Source organism: Falco rusticolus, chromosome 15, assembly GCF_015220075.1.
Source record: "Falco rusticolus isolate bFalRus1 chromosome 15, bFalRus1.pri, whole genome shotgun sequence".
Lineage (NCBI taxonomy): Eukaryota > Metazoa > Chordata > Aves > Falconiformes > Falconidae > Falco > Falco rusticolus.
In genome coordinates this window covers 21,164,876-21,185,261 of record NC_051201.1, presented here as the reverse complement: position 1 = coordinate 21,185,261, position 20,386 = coordinate 21,164,876, and the positions used below count along the sequence as shown (strand labels likewise).

General features: G+C 70.4%; 4 protein-coding genes across 6 annotated transcripts; 2 read left to right on the top strand and 2 right to left on the bottom strand.

Annotated features, from left to right (window-relative positions):
• Positions 1-342: 342 nt before the first annotated feature.
• Positions 343-2,859, bottom strand: LOC119157989 (chymotrypsinogen 2-like). The gene is made up of 7 exons (XM_037409440.1): positions 2,790-2,859; positions 2,568-2,671; positions 2,372-2,451; positions 2,181-2,259; positions 1,187-1,367; positions 586-719; positions 343-504 (listed from the first exon to the last, which is right to left on the bottom strand). Exons 1-7 carry the CDS (start codon positions 2,857-2,859, stop codon positions 343-345), a joined length of 810 nt encoding a protein of 269 aa, XP_037265337.1.
• A 1,429-nt stretch (positions 2,860-4,288) lies between these two features.
• On the top strand, positions 4,289-6,817 carry LOC119157960 (chymotrypsinogen 2-like). Its single transcript, XM_037409383.1, has 7 exons — positions 4,289-4,358; positions 4,478-4,581; positions 4,698-4,777; positions 4,890-4,968; positions 5,782-5,962; positions 6,429-6,562; positions 6,643-6,817. Exons 1-7 carry the CDS (start codon positions 4,289-4,291, stop codon positions 6,802-6,804), a joined length of 810 nt encoding a protein of 269 aa, XP_037265280.1. The 3' UTR covers positions 6,805-6,817.
• A 1,171-nt stretch (positions 6,818-7,988) lies between these two features.
• LOC119157918 (probable D-lactate dehydrogenase, mitochondrial) lies at positions 7,989-13,439 on the top strand. 2 transcript variants are annotated; one of them, XM_037409311.1, is made up of 11 exons: positions 7,989-8,104; positions 8,250-8,362; positions 9,394-9,535; positions 9,611-9,752; positions 10,348-10,507; positions 10,573-10,772; positions 10,855-10,983; positions 11,695-11,822; positions 11,902-11,992; positions 12,066-12,177; positions 12,251-12,527. In XM_037409311.1, exons 1-11 carry the CDS (start codon positions 8,042-8,044, stop codon positions 12,414-12,416), a joined length of 1,446 nt encoding a protein of 481 aa, XP_037265208.1. In that variant the 5' UTR covers positions 7,989-8,041; the 3' UTR covers positions 12,417-12,527. The 2 variants fall into 2 exon arrangements, with proteins under 2 accessions (XP_037265208.1, XP_037265207.1); XM_037409310.1 differs by lacking the exon at positions 11,695-11,822 and having other exon boundaries at positions 12,251-13,439.
• BCAR1 (BCAR1 scaffold protein, Cas family member) lies at positions 12,801-19,737 on the bottom strand. 2 transcript variants are annotated; one of them, XM_037409309.1, is made up of 7 exons: positions 19,609-19,737; positions 17,976-18,680; positions 16,558-16,719; positions 16,226-16,330; positions 14,651-15,799; positions 14,362-14,451; positions 12,801-13,985 (listed from the first exon to the last, which is right to left on the bottom strand). In XM_037409309.1, the coding sequence occupies exons 1-7, from the start codon at positions 19,618-19,620 to the stop codon at positions 13,470-13,472; spliced, it is 2,739 nt and encodes a 912-aa protein (XP_037265206.1). In that variant the 5' UTR covers positions 19,621-19,737; the 3' UTR covers positions 12,801-13,469. The 2 variants fall into 2 exon arrangements, with proteins under 2 accessions (XP_037265206.1, XP_037265205.1); XM_037409308.1 differs by lacking the exon at positions 19,609-19,737 and having other exon boundaries at positions 17,976-18,997.
• Positions 19,738-20,386: the final 649 nt, after the last annotated feature.

The window sequence follows — 20,386 nt, the reverse complement described above, 5'->3', positions numbered from 1 at the left end:
TGCCCAGCCACGTGTCCCCTTGTCCCTCTGTTCCCATGCCCAGCCACGTGTCCCCGTAGGCACTGATCCCCATGCCCGGTCTGGTGTCCCTGACCAGCTAGGTGTCCCCATATACGTCTACACCCACGCCTGCCCAGCCAGCTGTCCCCATGCCCACCTGTCCCCATGCCCAGCCAGATGTCCACACCCAGCCAGGCGTCCCCATGCCCAGACAAGTGTCGCCAAGCCTCCCGCATGCCCCTGCCCACAGCCACCTGTCCCCCGGCTGCCCCGCACACCTCCCGCCCACCCCGCTGTGGCACAAGGACGCAGCACGGTGGGTGGCAGCGTTTATTGCCAGCCTCAGTTGGCCTGCAGGATGGAGTCGATCCAGCTGCGCAGCTTGGTGACGCGGGCGTAGACGCCGGGCACGTTGGGGTCGCAGGTGCTGCTGCCCCAGGAGACGATGCCCACCAGGTTCCAGACACCGTCCTTCTGGCACACCAGCGGGCCCCCGGAGTCGCCCTGCGGGCAGCGGGTGAGCGCAGGGGCTGGGGAGGGGGGCGCGGGGGGCACAGGGGGCACAGGGGGGCTGGGAGCACCTACCATGCAGGAGGAGGCACCGTCAGCACCGGCGCACACCATCACGTCGGCGATGCGGAACCCCCAGTACTGCTTGCACTGCGCGTTGGTGAGCAGGGGCAGGGCCACCTGCTGCAGCACCGCCGGCGTCTGCGAGGCTGCGGGCGAGCGGGGCGGCATCAGTGCCAGCACCGCGGCCGGGACTGGGACCAGGACAGGGAGGGGTATAGGGAGAGGGATGTGCGCAGGCATGAGGATGAGGACGAGGACGAGGACGAGGACGAAGACAAGGACGAGGACGAGGATGGGGACGGGGACGAGGATGGGGACGGGGATGGGGATGGGGATGGGGATGGGGAGGGAGAGGAGGGCAGGAGCGGTTGTGGGTTGGAACTTAGGGGTGGGGATGGGGATGAGGACAGAGATGGGGATGGGGGGAAGGATGGGTACAAGGATGGGGCTGGGGATGGGGAAGGGGACAGGGGTGAGGATGGGGCTGGGCCTGAGGCTGAGCATGGGGATGAGGACAGCGATGGGGCTGGGGAAGGGTACGGGGATGAGGAAGGGGCCAGGGAGGAAGGCAAGGATGGGGCTGAGGCTGCGCGGGGGCAGGAAAGCGCAGTACCGTTGGGGTCAGTGAGCCCCCAGCCCGTGGTGACACAGGTCATGCCCCCCGGGAAGTCATCAGTGGCCTGGGGCAGGCAGACGGGGGACACGCGGGCTGACATCCGCGCCGGAGTGGCCAGTTTGATCAGGGTGATGTCGTCACGGATGGTCAGCATGTTGAACTTGGGGTTCTTGAAGACCTGGAGCAGGCAGCACCGCTCCCAGCGCCTGCCTGCACCCTTGGCCAGGGCGCTGGGCACCGGGGGCTCCCTGGGGACCAACAGGGACCCCGGGGGCCCGCAGGGAACCCAGAGAATGGCCCTGTGGGTCCTGGGATGATGGGGTCTCTGGGCTGCAGACCCAGCCCCTGGGGCACAGGGCAGCAGGGACATGGTGGGGACTCACAGGGACCGCAGGGAGCAGAGCCCAGGTCCTGGGCTGATGGGGACACAGGGAGCAGACCCCAGCCCCTGGGGCACTGGGCCGTGGGGACGCCCCAGGGACACCAACAGGGACTCAGGGGCACCATGAGATGGGGCAGACGCCAACTCCCTGGCCAAGGCGTGCCCAGGGAGCAGGGGACAAGCCCCAGCACTGGTGGGTGCCAGGGAGCAGGGCCAAGCACTGGTCTCAGGAAGACGGGGCCACCAACGCGCCTGTGGCCCACCCGGGGCTGCTGCTGGCCGGGACCTCGGGGCTGCTCAGGGCCCCTCAGGGCAGCCCCCAGCCCGCGGGCACTGGGGAGCAGGGACAGCCCAGGTCACATCACCTGTGGGGATGGATGAAGGGGACCCTGGGGGCCTGACCCCCATCCCTGGGGGGTCCTGCGAGTGCGGTCCCAACTCCAGGCATGAGGGGGAGCAGGGACACCCCGGGGGACCCCAGCCCAGGAACGTGGGGCACCACAGACACCCCTGGGACCCTGACCCCCAGGACAAGGGGACCCGGACCCCCGGGGCTTCTCATGGTGGCCGTGGGACCCCGCAGGCACACGGCCCCCATGCCGGTGGTACCTTCTCGATGGTCAGCTTCTGCTCGTCAGGGGTGGTCACGTCCTGGTCGTATGCGCCCACCACCACGGTGTCGGTGGTCCTGGGCACGGGCAGGCGCTGAGCACCGGGCACAGCACAGGGACAGGGGGTTCCCTGGGGACCCGGTGCACCCACCCAGCCCCGGGGTGGCCGGCAGCAGAGCCAGCACCTACCTGACGCCGCAGTGGGCAGCGGTGACCACCCAGTTCTCGCTGATCAGAGACCCGCCGCAGAAGTGGAAGCCGTTGTAGCGCTGGCGGGCAGAGCTGCGTCAGCACCCGGCACCGCCGGCACCGCCGCCGGGGTGCTCTGTGCCCGGCCCCCACCCCAGCACCCACCCTGGCCCCCCTTGGGCGCCCAGACACTCACCTGGAGGGACACCTGCCACGGCCAGGACCCTGGCACCGCCGGCTCCCCGTTGACGATGCGGTTGTAGCCGCGGATGACGGGAGTGATGGCGGGCACGCCACAGCCTGCGGGGCACAGGCAGCCGTGGGATGGGGGCTCCAGCCCCCCGCCCCCGCGCCCCCCCAGTGCCACCGCCCCCCCAAGCCCCTCGCCCGCCCTGCCGAGCCCCGCAGCCCCACGCACTCTCCACGGAAAGGGTGGCACGGGCAGAGCCCGCCAGCGCCAGGCAGCTCAGCAGCCACAGCAAAGCCATCGTCACTCGTGGGGACAGACCCTGCCTGGGGCTCGGCGCCTCTTATACGCGCTGCTGGGCACGGCCCCGCTGCCGGCCTTCACACCACGGCCCCGGGAGGTAGCGTGGCACCGGGCAAGTGCCAGGACGGGGCCTGGGAGCGTGGCACCTGGAGCCAGTGGCCTTGGCTGGGGCTGTGGGACAGCACTGGTGGCAGCTGAGTGCTGGCTTCGACATGCTCCTTGGGCTGGTGCTTGGCCAGCTGTCACCAAGTCATGGGGTGGCCAGGGTTGGAAGGGACCTTGGAGTTCACCTGGTCCAACCCCAGCAGGGCTACCCAGGGACTGTTGCCAGGTGGCTTCTGAGTAGCTCCATGGATGGAGACTCCACAGCTGCCCTGATCCACCTGTGGCTGCTGGCACAGCGCCAGCCTGGCACCATGGCCGTCGCTCAACTCCTGGCCTGGCCACAGGGGGAACTGTGACCCCATGCCGCAGCTGGGCAGCGCTTGGTAGAGCTCTGTAGCCCAAACCCTGGTGCTGGTGGCTGTGACAGTGCTTGGTCACCCCACAGTGAAAATATGTCTCCTGATGGTCAGAGGAAACCTCCTGCATGTCAGATTGTCACCCTGTCTCTGGCCCTGGCACTGGGCGCCAGAGGAAAGAGCCGAGCTCTGTCCCATTGCACCTTCCCTCTTGCCGTCAGAGATGGTCATGTCCCTTCCACACCTCACTGGACTCTGTCCAGTATGTCCCTGTCTTTCTTGTACTGGGGAGCTCAGCAGCAGACCCAGCACTCCAGGGGTGGCTTCCCCCTCCCCAGTGCTGACCTTGGGGCAGGCACCCTCCCTTGACCTGCTGGCTGTGCTCTGCCTGCCGCGGCCATGGCTGCCGCTCACCGTGGCTGGCACTAGGCAGCCCGTGTGCCACCAGCACCAGGGTTTGGGCTACAGAGCTCTACCAAGCGCTGCCCAGCTGCGGCATGGGGTCACAGTTCCCCCTGTGGCCAGGCCAGGAGTTGAGCGACGGCCATGGTGCCAGGCTGGCGCTGTGCCAGCAGCCACAGGTGGATCAGGGCAGCTGTGGAGTCTCCATCCATGGAGCTACTCAGAAGCCACCTGGCAACAGTCCCTGGGTAGCCCTGCTGGGGTTGGACCAGGTGAACTCCAAGGTCCCTTCCAACCCTGGCCACCCCATGACTTGGTGACAGCTGGCCAAGCACCAGCCCAAGGAGCATGTCGAAGCCAGCACTCAGCTGCCACCAGTGCTGTCCCACAGCCCCAGCCAAGGCCACTGGCTCCAGGTGCCACGCTCCCAGGCCCCGTCCTGGCACTTGCCCGGTGCCACGCTACCTCCCGGGGCCGTGGTGTGAAGGCCGGCAGCGGGGCCGTGCCCAGCAGCGCGTATAAGAGGCGCCGAGCCCCAGGCAGGGTCTGTCCCCACGAGTGACGATGGCTTTGCTGTGGCTGCTGAGCTGCCTGGCGCTGGCGGGCTCTGCCCGTGCCACCCTTTCCGTGGAGAGTGCGTGGGGCTGCGGGGCTCGGCAGGGCGGGCGAGGGGCTTGGGGGGGCGGTGGCACTGGGGGGGCGCGGGGGCGGGGGGGCTGGAGCCCCCATCCCACGGCTGCCTGTGCCCCGCAGGCTGTGGCGTGCCCGCCATCACTCCCGTCATCCGCGGCTACAACCGCATCGTCAACGGGGAGCCGGCGGTGCCAGGGTCCTGGCCGTGGCAGGTGTCCCTCCAGGTGAGTGTCTGGGCGCCCAAGGGGGGCCAGGGTGGGTGCTGGGGTGGGGGCCGGGCACAGAGCACCCCGGCGGCGGTGCCGGCGGTGCCGGGTGCTGACGCAGCTCTGCCCGCCAGCGCTACAACGGCTTCCACTTCTGCGGCGGGTCTCTGATCAGCGAGAACTGGGTGGTCACCGCTGCCCACTGCGGCGTCAGGTAGGTGCTGGCTCTGCTGCCGGCCACCCCGGGGCTGGGTGGGTGCACCGGGTCCCCAGGGAACCCCCTGTCCCTGTGCTGTGCCCGGTGCTCAGCGCCTGCCCGTGCCCAGGACCACCGACACCGTGGTGGTGGGCGCATACGACCAGGACGTGACCACCCCTGACGAGCAGAAGCTGACCATCGAGAAGGTACCACCGGCATGGGGGCCGTGTGCCTGCGGGGTCCCACGGCCACCATGAGAAGCCCCGGGGGTCCGGGTCCCCTTGTCCTGGGGGTCAGGGTCCCAGGGGTGTCTGTGGTGCCCCACGTTCCTGGGCTGGGGTCCCCCGGGGTGTCCCTGCTCCCCCTCATGCCTGGAGTTGGGACCGCACTCGCAGGACCCCCCAGGGATGGGGGTCAGGCCCCCAGGGTCCCCTTCATCCATCCCCACAGGTGATGTGACCTGGGCTGTCCCTGCTCCCCAGTGCCCGCGGGCTGGGGGCTGCCCTGAGGGGCCCTGAGCAGCCCCGAGGTCCCGGCCAGCAGCAGCCCCGGGTGGGCCACAGGCGCGTTGGTGGCCCCGTCTTCCTGAGACCAGTGCTTGGCCCTGCTCCCTGGCACCCACCAGTGCTGGGGCTTGTCCCCTGCTCCCTGGGCACGCCTTGGCCAGGGAGTTGGCGTCTGCCCCATCTCATGGTGCCCCTGAGTCCCTGTTGGTGTCCCTGGGGCGTCCCCACGGCCCAGTGCCCCAGGGGCTGGGGTCTGCTCCCTGTGTCCCCATCAGCCCAGGACCTGGGCTCTGCTCCCTGCGGTCCCTGTGAGTCCCCACCATGTCCCTGCTGCCCTGTGCCCCAGGGGCTGGGTCTGCAGCCCAGAGACCCCATCATCCCAGGACCCACAGGGCCATTCTCTGGGTTCCCTGCGGGCCCCCGGGGTCCCTGTTGGTCCCCAGGGAGCCCCCGGTGCCCAGCGCCCTGGCCAAGGGTGCAGGCAGGCGCTGGGAGCGGTGCTGCCTGCTCCAGGTCTTCAAGAACCCCAAGTTCAACATGCTGACCATCCGTGACGACATCACCCTGATCAAACTGGCCACTCCGGCGCGGATGTCAGCCCGCGTGTCCCCCGTCTGCCTGCCCCAGGCCACTGATGACTTCCCGGGGGGCATGACCTGTGTCACCACGGGCTGGGGGCTCACTGACCCCAACGGTACTGCGCTTTCCTGCCCCCGCGCAGCCTCAGCCCCATCCTTGCCTTCCTCCCTGGCCCCTTCCTCATCCCCGTACCCTTCCCCAGCCCCATCGCTGTCCTCATCCCCATGCTCAGCCTCAGGCCCAGCCCCATCCTCACCCCTGTCCCCTTCCCCATCCCCAGCCCCATCCTTGTACCCATCCTTCCCCCCATCCCCATCTCTGTCCTCATCCCCATCCCCACCCCTAAGTTCCAACCCACAACCGCTCCTGCCCTCCTCTCCCTCCCCATCCCTGTCCCCATCCCATCCCCGTCCCCATCCCCGTCCCCGTCCCCATCCTCGTCCTCGTCCTTGTCTTCGTCCTCGTCCTCGTCCTCGTCCTCATCCTCATGCCTGCGCACATCCCTCTCCCTATACCCCTCCCTGTCCTGGTCCCAGTCCCGGCCGCGGTGCTGGCACTGATGCCGCCCCGCTCGCCCGCAGCCTCGCAGACGCCGGCGGTGCTGCAGCAGGTGGCCCTGCCCCTGCTCACCAACGCGCAGTGCAAGCAGTACTGGGGGTTCCGCATCGCCGACGTGATGGTGTGCGCCGGTGCTGACGGTGCCTCCTCCTGCATGGTAGGTGCTCCCAGCCCCCCTGTGCCCCCTGTGCCCCCCGCGCCCCCCTCCCCAGCCCCTGCGCTCACCGCTGCCCGCAGGGCGACTCCGGGGGCCCGCTGGTGTGCCAGAAGGACGGTGTCTGGAACCTGGTGGGCATCGTCTCCTGGGGCAGCAGCACCTGCGACCCCAACGTGCCCGGCGTCTACGCCCGCGTCACCAAGCTGCGCAGCTGGATCGACTCCATCCTGCAGGCCAACTGAGGCTGGCAATAAACGCTGCCACCCACCGTGCTGCGTCCTTGTGCCACAGCGGGGTGGGCGGGAGGTGTGCGGGGCAGCCGGGGGACAGGTGGCTGTGGGCAGGGGCATGCGGGAGGCTTGGCGACACTTGTCTGGGCATGGGGACGCCTGGCTGGGTGTGGACATCTGGCTGGGCATGGGGACAGGTGGGCATGGGGACAGCTGGCTGGGCAGGCGTGGGTGTAGACGTATATGGGGACACCTAGCTGGTCAGGGACACCAGACCGGGCATGGGGATCAGTGCCTACGGGGACACGTGGCTGGGCATGGGAACAGAGGGACAAGGGGACACGTGGCTGGGCACAGGGAAAGGTGGCCTGGGAGACACCTGTCCGGGCACGGGGACAGACGCGTATGGGGACACCTGGCTGGGTGGAGGCCCCTGTCTGGGCATGGGGACAGCTGGATCTGGGGACACCTGTCTGGGTGTTGATACCAGGCCAGGAGTGGGCACAGATGGGCGGGCAGGCATGGGGACAGCTGGCCCCTTATGGGTACAGCTGGATATGGGGCCACCTGGCTGGGCGGGGACACCTGAGCAGTCATGGGGACAGGGGGACACCTAGCTCTTGAGGCAACCTGGCTGTGCATGGGGACAGATGGCCACGGAGACATCTGGATGGGCAGGGACACCTGGCTGGGTATGGGGACAGATGGATGTGGGGACACCTGGCAGGGAGGGGACACCAGTCTGGACACGGGGACAGATGCATATGGGGGGGGACACGTGGCTGGGCATGGGGGACACCTGTCTGGGCAGGGACCCCTGGCCGGGCATGGGGACAGATGGCCAGGGGGCGTGGGGACTCCTGGCTGTGCGTGGGGACGGCTGGCCGGGAGGGCTGGGGGCGCGGGGCCATGCGGCCCCATGGGGGCAGCGACCCCGGCCGGCTGTGGGGCCCCCTGGGCGGGCGCGGGGACACCGGGCGCGGGGACACGGGGCCGGGCTGGGAGCACGTGGCTCCCACGGGGACACGGGGCCGGGGGGCGCGGGTGACCCCTTCCCGGCGCGGGCCGGGGGGGCCGGGGGGGCCGGGGCCGGGGGCACAGTGCCCGGCGGGGGGGGCGCTGGGCGCAGCCCCGGGGCCGCGGCCGGAGCCACCTTAAGGCGGCGGCGGCGGCGGGAGGGGGCGGGCGGCGGCGGGGGGGCAGGTCCCGCCCGGTCCCGTCCGTGCCCGTGCCCGTGCCCGTGCCCAGCATGGCCCTGCGGCGGGGGCTGGGGCTGGGGGCGGCGCTGTGGCGCCGGGGCTGCTGCTCCAAGGTGGGGCGGGGGGCGCGGGGGTGCCGGGGGGCGCGGGGGTCCGGGGTGTGGGGTACCCGCCGCGGCCCCGCCTGTGGGTGAGGGTCCTCCCGGTCGGACCCCCCGCCCCCGCCCCCGCCCTGACGGGGCCCTCGCCCCCCCCCAGCGCCCGCTGCCCCCCGACTTCGTGGCGGCCCTGCGGGCGGTGGTCGGGGCCCCCAACGTCTCCACGGCCCTGGCGGTGCGCGAGCAGCACGGCCACGACGAGTCCATGCACGCGTGGGTGCCGGGGCTGGGCTGGGGGCGCTGGGGAGGGGAGGGGTCCGGGCAGAGGAGGGGTGGGGGAGGGGAGGGGTCCGGGCAGGGGAAGGGTCTGGGCAGAGGAGGGGAACCAGCATGGGGAGAGGCCGGGTCTGAGCAGGGGAGGGGTCTGCACAGGGCCAGGCCGGGCAGGGCAGGGTCCCGGGGCAGGGGCAGCGTCTCCCCCGGGGCAGGGTCCCTCCCGGTGCCGGGTCTCCCCCGGGGCAGGGTCCCTCCCGGTGCCGGGTCTCCCCCGGGGCAGGGTCCCTCCCGGGGCAGGGTCTCCCCCGGGGCAGGGTCTCTCGGGGCAGGGTCCCTCCCGGGGCCGGGTCTCCCCCGGGGCAGGGTCCCTCCCGGGGCCGGGTCTCCCCCGGGGCAGGGTCTCTCGGGGCTGGGTCTCCCCCGGGGCAGGGTCTCTCGGGGCTGGGTCTCCCCCGGGGCAGGGTCCCTCCCGGTGGCCGGGTTCTCCCCCGGGGCAGGGTCTCTCGGGGCTGGGTCTCCCCCGGTGCCGGGTCTCCCCCGGGGCAGGGTCCCTCCCGGGGCAGGGTCTCCCCCGGGGCAGGGTCTCTCGGGGCAGGGTCCCTCCCGGGGCCGGGTCTCCCCCGGGGCAGGGTCTCTCGGGGCAGGGTCCCTCCCGGTGCCGGGTCTCCCCCGGGGCAGGGTCTCTCGGGGCAGGGTCCCTCCCGGTGCCGGGTCTCCCCCGGGGCAGGGTCCCTCCCGGGGCAGGGTCTCCCCCGGGGCAGGGTCTCCCCCGGGGCAGGGTCCCTCCCGGGGCAGGGTCTCCCCCGGGGCAGGGTCTCCCCCGGGGCAGGGTCCCTCCCGGGGCAGGGTCCCTCCCGGGGCAGGGTCTCTCGGGGCAGGGTCCCTCCCGGTGCCGGGTCTCCCCCGGGGCAGGGTCTCCCCCGGGGCAGGGTCCCTCCCGGGGCAGGGTCTCTCGGGGCAGGGTCTCTCGGGGCAGGGTCCCTCCCGGTGCCGCTCCCGGGCAGACCCGTGCCCGCCGTGCCCCCCAGCTGCGCGCCCCCGGACGCGGTGGTGTGGCCCCGGGCGGTGGGGCAGGTGCAGGAGCTGGCGGCGCTCTGCTACCGCTGCCGCGTGCCCATGGTGCCCTTCGGCACCGGCACCGGCCTGGAGGGCGGCGTCAACGCCGTGCAGGTACGTGCCCCGGCCCCCCGCCCCCCGGGCCCGGCGTGCCCGGCCGTGCCCAGCCCCTGCGGTGCCCCCCGCCAGGGCGGCGTCTGCTTCGACCTGAGCCGCATGGACGCCGTGGCGGAGCTGAGCCTCGAGGACTTCTCGGTGGTGGTGGAGCCCGGCGTCACCCGCAAGGCCCTCAACAGCCGCCTGCGCGGCACCGGGCTCTGGTTCCCCGTCGGTACCGTGGGCAGCGGGGCGCGGCCGCGGGCGCGGGGCCGGGGGGCAGGCCTAGGGGTGCTGGGGACAGCGGTAGGGCGGGTGGCGCTGGGAGTGCTGGAGGGACTGGGGTGCCCGTGGGGCTGGGGGCGCTGCGTCCGCAAGAGTGCGGGGCGTCCCCAGGGGCGTGGGGGTGTCGTGGTCCCAGGGCCCCTGAGGGTGCCCATGGGTGTGCCGTGGTCCCCGGGGTTGCTGGGGAGCCCATGGGGCTGGGGTGCCAGGGGCGCGGCGGTCCCCGTGGGGTGCTGGGGTCGCCGTGGTACTGGAGGGGTTGTGCCGTGGTTCCAGGGGTGTCAAAGGGTGCCCATGGAGCTGGGGTGGCCGTGGTCCACGCTGTGCTGGGATTCCCGTGGCACCGGGGATGCTGTTGTCCCAGAGGTGCTGCAGCTGCCCGCAGGTGTGCCGTGGTCCCGGGGGTGCTGTGGGGCCCCACTGAGGTGCCGTGGTCTCCGCAATGGACAGGGGGTGTGGTGGGGCCGGGGTCGCGGGTGCTGACCGGGGGCAGCACGGGGGCTCACGGGGCCCCATCACATGTCCCTGTCCCCGTCCCCCCGCAGACCCAGGGGCGGATGCCTCGCTGTGCGGCATGGCGGCCACAGGCGCCTCGGGCACGAACGCGGTGCGCTACGGCACCATGCGGCCCAACGTGCTCAACCTGCGCGTGGTGCTGCCGGACGGGCGCCTGCTGCACACCGCAGGCGCCGGGCGCCAGGCCAGGTGGGCGCTGGGGCCAGCCGGGCTGGGGGGGTCCGCGCCGGCGCCTGCTCACCAGGCTCGTGCAGGAAGCGCGCGGCCGGCTACGACCTGACGTCCCTCTTCGTGGGCTCCGAGGGCACCCTGGGCTTCCTGACGCAGGCCACGCTGCGCCTGCACCCCCTGCCCGAGGCCGTCGCCGCCACCGTCGCCACCTTCCCCAGCGTGCGGGCGGCCGTGGCCTGCACGGTGCAGGTGCTGCAGGCCGCCGTGCCCGTGGCGCGCATCGGTGGGTGCCGGGGCTGGCGCGGGGCCGGGGCTCCGGGTGCCGGTGGTGGTGGCCGGGCTCAGCGCCGCCGCCTCCCGCCCAGAATTCCTGGACGAGGTGATGGCAGATGCCTGCGGCCGCTACAGCGGGACGGGGCTGCCGGTGGCACCCACGCTCCTCCTGGAGCTCCATGGCTCCCGGCAGGGCCTGGCGGAGCAGCAGCGGCAGGCGGGTAGGGATGGCACCGGGCTGTGGCTGGGGGCTTGGGGCGGTGTGGGGGACGAGTGCTGGGGACGGGTGCTTGGGTGTGGGGGCCGTGGTGGGCACCCACAGAGAAGGGATGGGCGCCCAGGGTCAGGGGGCCCAGCGGCGTCACGGGGAGCAGGACAGTGCTGGGGGGCCACGCCATGCCTCTGGCGTCAGTGACAGGTGTGCAGGGCCTGGGGCAGGGTGACCAGGGTGCCTGGGGCAAGGCGCGGGTGCCCAGCAGCGGGGGTTGTTGGTCCTTGGTGTCCCCAGGGCAAGGGACGGGTGCCCAGAGCGTGGGTCTGGGGGGCCGGGGTCCACGGGTCCTGTGGGTGTGGGCGGGTGCGTCTGGCCGGGGATGGGGGACCAGTGTGCCCTGGGGGAGGGCCGGGCACCCAGGTCTGGGGACAGGGACACACACCAGGGGTGGGTGCCCAGGGTGGTACCTGGGAAGTCACCAGGGTGAGGGGTGGGTGCGTGGGCTGGGGGTCTGCTGGGGGGCCGGGGACCCGGGGCTGTCCCGGGGGGGCCGGATGAGCGCCCAGGGAGAGGGAACGGGGGCTGTCCCAGGGGTACGGGCGGGTGCCTGGTGCCGGTGCCAGGGTTGCAGGGCGGGCGGGCTCTGGGGGTGCTGGGGCGAGGGCCAGGGGTGCGGGGGGTCCCGTCGTGCCCCGTGGCAGGGTCCCGGCCCCGGCAGAGGAGATGGTGCGGCTGAACGGCGGCTCTGTGCCGGCCTGGTCGGAGGAGCCGGAGGAGCGTGGGCGGCTGTGGGCCATGCGGCACAGCGCCTGGTACGCCGCCCTGGCGCTGCGGCCCGGCTGCCAGGTGAGGGCCGGGCACGGGGGCGACGGCGGCAGCGCCCCGCGGAGCCACATGTGCCACGGCTCTGCCCTGCCCGGCCCAGGGCTACTCCACGGACGTCTGCGTGCCCATCTCGCGCCTGCCCGACGTGGTGGTGGAGACCCAGCGGGACCTGCGGGACTCCGGCCTCACCGGTCAGCGGGGCAGGGGGTGGGCTGGGGGCTGCCACGCTCCGCACCGCTCCCCGCCTGACCCGCGGCCCCGCAGGCCCCATGGTGGGACACGTGGGCGACGGCAACTTCCACTGCCTCCTCGTCTTCGACGCCCGGGACCCGGCCGAGGCGCAGCGCGTCCACGCCTTCGCCCAGCGCCTGGGCAGGTGGGCCGGGGGCGCCGCGGGGGGCCGTGGGCACCGGGGGGTGTCCCTGTGCTCTGACGGCCCCGTCCCGCAGGCGGGCGCTGGCGGCGGGGGGCACCTGCACCGGGGAGCACGGCGTGGGGCTGGGCAAGCGGGCGCTGCTGCGGGAGGAGCTGGGCCCGGAGGGGCTGGACACCCTGCGCCGCATCAAGGCTGCGCTGGACCCCCACAACCTCATGAACCCCGGCAAGGTGCTCTGAGGGGGGCAGCGGCACCCAGGCGGGCCAGGGGCCACAGCCCCCAGGGTTGTGGCTGGGCTGGGCTTGCTGCCCTGCCCTGCCCCCTGTCCTGTTCCCCCAAATCCTCTCATCCCCCCTCCTGGGGGTTGGGCACCCCCAATAAAAACCCTTCTGCACCAAAGTTACCATGCGCCATGATGTCTTTTTTGGGTGGGTGGGGAGGGAACAGGGACAGGCTCCCTCAGCCCCTCCTCAGGGTTTCCCTCCCCGTGGCAGGTTCACACAGATACCCAGTAGATGGGGGGGCCTGCAGTGTGTTCTAGGCAAGTCTTTATGCTGCCGGGCAAGGGGCAGGGGGCTGCGTTTTGGGGGGCTGCAACTCCGGGAACCAGTGGAAGCTTCCCCTGTGTTTAAAAGGCACCAATTTTGGTTTGCATTTCAGTTACAGCTGGTACAGTAGCAAAACCCAAGACTTGAGAACGTACAGGTTAGATCCCTCCTGGCCCAGCCCCCTTGTCACACCTTAGCCCCCACCCTGGGGACACTTATGCACAGCCCCCAGAGCACGGGGTGAAGGTACAACCCATCCCTGCCCCACTGTCCCACCAGGAGGGGTGGCTTCCACACCATTACACCCTGCTGGCTGCCAGAAACTGGGCTGGAGTCCCCCCAGCAGCAGGGCAGCCGCAGCATCGCCCCCAGTTGCCAGGCCCATCGCAGTCTTGATTCACCGGGGACACGGCCCTGTGGCCTCCAGGCCACCAGGAACAGCAGGTTTTTTTACGGAGAGAGGACAGCGGGGAGGGAGCAGGCACAAACCTGCCGCCCAGCTTCGCTTTGTTACAGGTACGGCTCCAAAACCAAGTCTGGCCTCTGGCCAGAGGGAGGAAGAGGAAGGGGGACAATGGCTGCAGCCCCTCAACCCCTCTACCAGCAGAGCCCCAGGCCCCCAGTGCGCGTAGGAGTCTCTATGTACATGTCTGCTTACACCGAGACGAGAGGGCTCTCGTGGAGGGCGATGGGTGTCTGGGTACAGGGTGGGGGCTGTGCGGAGATGACGGCAGCCCAGGGCCGTCACATGGCTGCCAGCTGGCCCAGCACCATCCTGAACTGCTGCGTGCTGTTGGCAAGGTCCTTGACACGCTCCACCATGTCCTGAGAGGCCGCAGGAGAAGGGTAGTGGAGGGCGGCCGCCTTGGTGGTCACCACGATCTCCTTAAGCATCTCGCAGAGGAGGTTGCTGTAGTGCATCGCCTTGTGCTGGACGTCCTGGGCCTTGGCCTGGCGGGACAGCGTGTCTCCGATGAAGACAAGCTTGTGGGCACTGAGGATGACGAACTTGCTGTGGGCCACAAAGATCTTGGGGGGCTGGTTGGTGCTGATGGCGGTGAAGAAGGCGTCGACAGCATTGGTGAGCGTGGTGAGGTTGGCCTCACACTGCTCCAGGTAGAAGAGGAGGAGCTGGCGGTCGGCAGGACACAAGGCCCCACCGCCCCGTGCTGGGCCAAAGTGCTGGGGGGGGCTCCAGTTGGACAGGTCGTTGTCGATGGGACGTGTCACCTCCTGCTCTAGCCGCTCAAACTGCTTCAGCTGTGGGAGGGACAGGGCGTGAGGCAGGACGGCCACCAAGACAACGCCTGCGCCCCTCCCTGGAGCCACCAGCACTGGTGGCCATGGCCACCAGCCCTGGATGACAGCTGTGCCCCAGGGAAAACAGCACTGGACAGTGCCAGCCCCAGGACAGCCGTGCCAGGCTCCCCACCAGGAGCAAGGTGCCAGTGCCTCCCGTGCCAGTACTGTGCCACTGGAGAGGGGCGAGCCAGAACCCACTGCGGGGACAGCCACGCAGGAGGGGGCCGTGGTGCAGACCGGTGGCGGGACGGGGGGTACAAGGGCAGCCGGACCCAAGGCCCCCCCTGCCCCAAGAGCTGTGCCCAGCAGCACCTGCCCACCCTGCCCCTGTTACCTGCTGGTGCTCCAGCTGGTCCTTGCTCTGCCGGATGATGTTGCCTTTCTCCAGCAGCTCCTTCTGGGTCTTCTCAAACTCCTCCTTGCCCTGCAGGGAAGGAAGGGGCATGACACGGGGGTCAGTGACACCAGCCTTGCAGGGAGGAAGCCCCCGCCTGCCCTGGGACACCCCTGGTCCCCACAGTCCTCAAGTCAGAGGGTAAAAGTGAGATGCGGGTGACAGAAGCACCACACCAGAGCTGCCCAATCCCCCTGTGCCGGGGAGCAGCCCCCCTTCCCCTGCCCACCTGGAGATGAACATAGTCGTAATCCTCCATCCAGCCACTCTCGCTGTTCTCGTAGGGCCCGTCAGGCGACTCCTGGGCCAGCAACTTGGGCGGGGAGGGCAGGGGCCGGGACTGGATGCTGCTGGCCTTGTCGGAGGGGTGAGGGGGCCCGTGGCCACCGCTCTCCGCTGCCGGCTTTGTCCGTTTGAAGAGGAGGGAGGCATTCCCATGCAGGAAGGAGGCCAACTGCTTGGTGTCATCGGGGACGCCGCGCGAGTGCATGACGAAGTGCTCCAAGTCATCCGTGCCTGGCTTGCCACTGGCCAGGGCGCTCGGGGCCCAGTGGCAAGCATCCAGCGCTTGGCCGTGCCGTGCCAGGGCCTGGTAGACCTCCTCCATCTTCTGCAGCTGCTTGCTGAGCTTGGTGTAGAGGGAGCGGTCAGAGGCCTGGGCAGCATTGCCCACCGCTCCCCGGGCAAACTCTAGTAGGTCCCGGAGGGCTGTCCGGACACCCTCGGCTGCCCCGCGGATGCTGGCAGCATTGGCCTCCATGTGCTCGGGGCTGCGCCAGTTGGCGCTGATGAAGGACATGAGGTAGGAGACGGCGCCGCCGACACCATGCTGGAGCTTGGCCAGCGTCTCCATGGCGGCATCCAAGTCCAGGGAGAACTCCTTGCCGGCTCCCTTGGCTGGCTCCTTCACAGGCACCACGTCCAGCGAGGATGTGGAGATGTTGCTACGGGTGCTGCCCGTGCTGGAGGCAGAGAGGCGCTTGGTGTCGGTGCCCTTGGCCTCACGGTCCACTTGCGGTGGGACATCATAGATGTACTCGCCCTCCACGTCCAGGGAGCACTTGCTGGGGGCGTGCAGGTCCCGGGGCACGTCGTAGACCTCCTGGGAGGGGAAGGCTGGCCCCCCCAGCTTCTTGAGGCTGGGGGGCACATCGTAGATCTCGTGGGAGAGCGGCGGTTCAGGGGCACCTTTCCCGGCTGCCGGCGGCACATCATAGACATCCTCCGGCAAGTAGGGCTCCTGCTGGGCCAGGATCAGCGGGTGGCGGGAGGGGTCGAAGCCTTTCTGCTTGGTGAAGGCAGGGGGCACGTCGTAGGTCTCCTCCCGCGCCGGGCCATCCGGCACGTCCTTGCTCACCGAGGGGGGGACATCGTACACCTGCAAGGGCAGCGGCAGACACTGTCAGCGCTGCTGGAAGAGCCAGCCTGGGTCACGCGTGGACGGGCTGCACTGTGCTGCAGTGCACATAAGCACCAGCACCAGGAAAGCAAGACAGCGCTGGGTGAGCACCAGGATGGAGCCGTGCACCCCAGGGAGGCTGGCACAGCCCTGCCCCTGCACTCCTGGCCTCCTGCATCCCGTCTGGGGCAGGAATCACAAATCCGCCATCAGCCCAGGTTGGGAGGAACCTTGAAAAATCACTGGTCCAACCTCATCCCCTAGATAAGGTCATCCAGCACCCTGTCCCCCGGCACCCTGAAAGCCTCCAGTGCCAGAGATGCCACCACATCCCTGGCTGTTCCAGTGAAAGATTGTTCTCACTGTAAAAATGTGTCTGTCTCATATGGTCTCAGCAGCACTTACAGTTTGGTGAAGGTTCTTCTCCACGCTGGGGGGCACGTCGTAGATCTCCTGCCCTGGGTCCTGTCCATTGGGACCCTTCACTGCCATGGGGGGGGTGTCATAGACCTGAATGGGGGGACACAGGGTGGTGTGTCAGGGATGGTGTGGACACCCATGTTCTCCCAAGGTGCAGCCAGGAAGGGTGGAGGTGCCAGAAGCAGCCCCAAGGCCCATAACGTGCCCAGCTTTGGGTGTAATTTGCCCAGGTCTGAAAATCAGGCTGTGCCAGAGCATCTCCCGTGCTGGGAGATGGGAGCCAGAGACCCTTCCCCACACCCCCTGCCCAGCCTCACCTCCTGGCTGAACTGGCTCGGGCCCCCCCCTCGGACAGGTGGCACATCATAGATCTCCTGGGAGCCCGCAGAGAGGAGGTGGCGAGGGAAATCGTACTCATCCTGCTCACCCTTGGGGGAGTCATAGACGTACACTTGTCCCACGCGGGTGGGCACCAGCACCTGGCGAGAGGGAAAGGGACGAGGTGGGCACCGCCAAGCATCCCCAGCCTGCCCCCCACCCCGCATCACCCTCCCCAAAACCCAGCGATGGGGCTGGAGAGATGATGGGTGCCAGATCCCGTACCAGACCGTCTGGCACCGGGCAAACCGGTGCCCACGGGAGGGCGCTCCCCAGCCGGGCGTGCACGATTCTCGCAGCAACGCCGGGGAACGGGAATGATATCACCGGTTATTTATAGCGGCGAGCCTCTGCGAGAGACAAAGCCCAGCCGGCAGGGCCGCGGCGTGCAGAAGGGAATGGCCGATTTGGGCACCGAGCTGCGGGCAGGGATCTGCCAACACCCGCAGCTCCCTGCCCGCAGCTCGGTGCCCACCTTGCCATACCACGGGGACACAAGAGCAGCAAATAACCAAACCCAGAGAGTCATGGCACCCTGCCCAGCCAGTGCCATGGACAAGAAGGGCTGAGAAACTGGCAAAAGTGCCAGACTGCTCCTCCCTTTTAGGATGCTCCCTGTGCCCTGGCCAGGATTTGGTAGTGCCCCCTTTCACCAGCTGCATCCCAGAAGCATGAGTCAGGGTAGTCTTCCCAGAACACACGATGCAGAAAGCACCTCGCTTCCCTTCCCTGGCATGACGTGCCAGGGAAGGGGCAGAGCCAGAAGGAGCCCAGTGTCCGGGACGTAGCCGTTAGGCTGCTGGCTCACCCTTGCCTCACCAGTAAATGCAACCGGCAAGTGCTGGCAGGCTCCCTGGCATGGCCGGGACACGCTGGCACTGGCTGCCTGCCCCTGCCCACGCTCCCAGGAGGAAGGAAACATCACAGCACTGTGCCAGGTACCACAGGTACCTCCATAGCTGCAGGATCTGGCCAAGGGGCACCTCCAAGCAGCTCTGGGGTTACCAGAACCCCACGCCTGTCCCAGACATGGCTGCCATGCCCTTGGTGACACCGGCAGAACCCACGTGAGGGACCAAGAAGACCCAAACGCCGAACACTGTACCAGCCCCAAGCCCAGTAGCCCATGCCAACCAGGGCACCTCAGCCACAGCAGGGATCTGTGCCGGCACAGCCGCTCCTGCCGGCGGTGCAGGGAAGGATGCCCACGCGCCCCATGACGGGCGCAAGGCTGCCCGCTCAAAGAGACAGTGCTGGGTGGTAAGCACGAGCCCTGCAGTCCTGCCACCCACTCACCACCATGGACTGCAGAGCACCCCGTAACTACACCGCCACCCCTCCAGTCCCCTTGTCCTACCTTCCCCTGGGGCTTGTGCCCTTCCCAGCTCCTCATGTCCAACGACGGGGGCACCTGGTAGATGTCCTGAGCCTGACCAGCTGAGGAAGGAACCTGGTAGACATCCTGGGGGGGGCTGGCAGAGCCCGCGGGGTACGCCTCTGCCACTTGGCCCAGGGATGGGGGCACCTGGTAGATCTCCTGGCCCAAGCTGGGGAAGGCGTGGGGAGGCGTCTGCTTCGGGTAGGCGGGGGGCTGCTTAGCCGGGGCAGGCGGGAACTGTCCGGTGGGTGCCGAGCCCGGGTAAAGACCCTGCTGTCCCTTGCTGGGGACCGGCATCAGGTAGACGTTGTCCCCTTGGGGGGCATAAGCAGGGTGCATGGGGGTGTACTGGGAGGCGGGTGACAGCGAGGTGAAGCCCCCTTGGTGGTGGTAAGGCAGGGCCGGCTGGGGCAGCGGTGCCTGCGGCGGTGCCTGCCCCTGCACCGGGCCAGGTGCTTGCTGCTGCTGCTGCGGCTGCTGCTGCTGCTTCTTGTCGTACATCCCCACCAGGATCTTGAGGCGGTTCCCGGGGACGATGCCCTGCCGGCCGTGGAGCGAGCAGAGCCACCAGCCGTCCAGCCCCTGCGTGTTGCGCTCCAGCACCGTCATGATGTCGCCCTTGCGGAAGGAGAGCTCGTCCGGGGACTCGGCCACGTTGTCGTACAGCGCCTTGGCCAGCACGTTCTGCAGGAGAGCCCCGCGGCGGGGCGGTGAGCCGGACCCCGCCGGCCGCCGGGGGGTCATCCCGGCCGCCCCCGGAGCCCCGCGGGGCTGTGCGAGCGGGTCCCGCCGGCTGGATCGCCCCGCTCCAGCCGCTCCGCCTGCCCCGCCGGAGCTCAACCCATCCTTCCCGAGGTGGTGCTGGGAAGGGGCCGGGCCCTTCCGCCTCCCCGGTGCCGGGGGCCTCCTCCGCCTCTCCCGCCCCTTCCCGCCGCCGCCGGGGAGGAAGTGCCAGGGCGGTGAGTCAGCCCGAGCCCTGGCCACCGCCGCGGCCACCGCCACGCCAGCCGCTGCGGGACCGGCCCCCTCCGGCCCGCGGCGCGGCCGCTCCCCCGGCGGACACGGGCTGTGCCCCCACATCCCGCCCGGGCCGTGGCGCGGAGGCACCTGCCGGACACTCGGGCCCGGCCGCCGCTGACCGGTGCCATGGCGGCAGGACAGGCCGCCGCCGGCCCCGGGCTCCCGCCGCTGCCCGGGACGAGGGACGGACCCGCCGGCTCTGCCGCCCTTCGCCGGCCGGGTGGGGGGGGCTCCGGCTGCCCGCGGCTGCCCGGTGCTGCGGCTCCCGGGGCCGGCAGGGAGGCCGAGGCCTGCGGCCCCGCCGGGGTCTGCCCACGGCTCCCGCAGCGCCGCCGCCCGCGGGCAGGGGGGAGCCGGGACAAGGCCCCACCGGTGCCTCTACGGCGGGGCTGGGCCAAGGTCACCCGAGGGGGCCCGGCCGCCCCGGAGCCGGGGGGCGCTGCCACGGGGCGGGCTGCGGGCTGCGGCCTTCCTCCTCCCCCTCCGCGCCCCCTCCTGCACGCCGCGGGCCCCCCGCCGTTACCGCCGGCCCCACGTCCTGCCCGGGGGGCCCCCGCAGCAGCCCCGCTCCCCCAGGCCGCGCCCCGCTCACCAGGTAGTTCATCTTCCCGCGGGGCCGCTCCGGCCCTAGCGCCGCTCGGCCGGGGGCCGGGGCCGGGCCGGGGGCGGCGGGGCGGGCGGGCGGCGCGCTGGCGGCGGCGGCGCCGTAGGGATCATTATAGCGCGGTGCCCGCCCGGGCCCGGCCCCGCCCGCCCGCCGCCCGCGCCCGCCCCCGCCCCCGCCCCATTGGCCGCGCCCGCCCCGCTGGCCCCGCCCGCCCCGCCGCCTGCGCCTGCCCCATTGGCCGCGCCCGCCCGCCGGGGGTGGGGTCGGGGAGGGCGGGGCCGGGGCGGGGCCATCCCCGGGGCGCGGAGGGGAGCGGGCACGTAACAGGTGTGCAAAGGGTGTGCAAAGGACATGCAACGGGTGTGTAAAGGGCGTGCAACGGGTGTGAAACGTGCGTGCAACAGGCGTGCAACTTGTGTGTAACGGGTGTGCAATGGGCGTGCAAAGGGCGTGCAAAGGGCGTGCAACGGGTGTATAATGGGTGTGCAACAGGCTTGTGAAGGGCATGTAACGGGTGTGCAAGGGCATACAACAGGCTTGTAACGGGTGTGCAAAGGGCGTGTAACGGGTGTGCAAAGGGCATGGAAAGGTGATGAGTGTGCTGCGGTCATGGGAGCACCTGTGTGTGCACAATGGGCATGTAATAGGAGTGCAACGGATGTGCAATGGGCATGTAACAGGCATGCAACGGGCGTGTGCACAGCGGGTGTGTCACGGGGGAAGTGGTGCCGTAGGAGTGTGACGGATGGGTGTGGAATGGGGG

Coding starts and splice junctions, on each gene's coding strand:
- LOC119157989 (XM_037409440.1), bottom strand. CDS start 2,859: ATGGCTTTGCTGTGGCTGCTGAGCTGCCTGGCGCTGGCGGGCTCTGCC. Junction 2,260..2,371: donor GCTGCCCACTGCGGCGTCAG/GTAGGTGCTGGC, acceptor GCCCGTGCCCAG/GACCACCGACACCGTGGTGG. Junction 505..585: donor ACGGTGCCTCCTCCTGCATG/GTAGGTGCTCCC, acceptor CGCTGCCCGCAG/GGCGACTCCGGGGGCCCGCT.
- LOC119157960 (XM_037409383.1), top strand. CDS start 4,289: ATGGCTTTGCTGTGGCTGCTGAGCTGCCTGGCGCTGGCGGGCTCTGCC. Junction 5,963..6,428: donor GGGGCTCACTGACCCCAACG/GTACTGCGCTTT, acceptor GCTCGCCCGCAG/CCTCGCAGACGCCGGCGGTG. Junction 6,563..6,642: donor ACGGTGCCTCCTCCTGCATG/GTAGGTGCTCCC, acceptor CGCTGCCCGCAG/GGCGACTCCGGGGGCCCGCT.
- LOC119157918 (XM_037409310.1), top strand. CDS start 8,042: ATGGCCCTGCGGCGGGGGCTGGGGCTGGGGGCGGCGCTGTGGCGCCGG. Junction 10,508..10,572: donor GGCGCCGGGCGCCAGGCCAG/GTGGGCGCTGGG, acceptor AGGCTCGTGCAG/GAAGCGCGCGGCCGGCTACG. Junction 10,773..10,854: donor CGTGCCCGTGGCGCGCATCG/GTGGGTGCCGGG, acceptor CCTCCCGCCCAG/AATTCCTGGACGAGGTGATG.
- BCAR1 (XM_037409308.1), bottom strand. CDS start 18,740: ATGACCCCCCGGCGGCCGGCGGGGTCCGGCTCACCGCCCCGCCGCGGG. Junction 16,720..17,975: donor GGCACAAGCCCCAGGGGAAG/GTAGGACAAGGG, acceptor CCCTCTCGCCAG/GTGCTGGTGCCCACCCGCGT. Junction 16,331..16,557: donor CGAGCCAGTTCAGCCAGGAG/GTGAGGCTGGGC, acceptor CCCCCCATTCAG/GTCTATGACACCCCCCCCAT.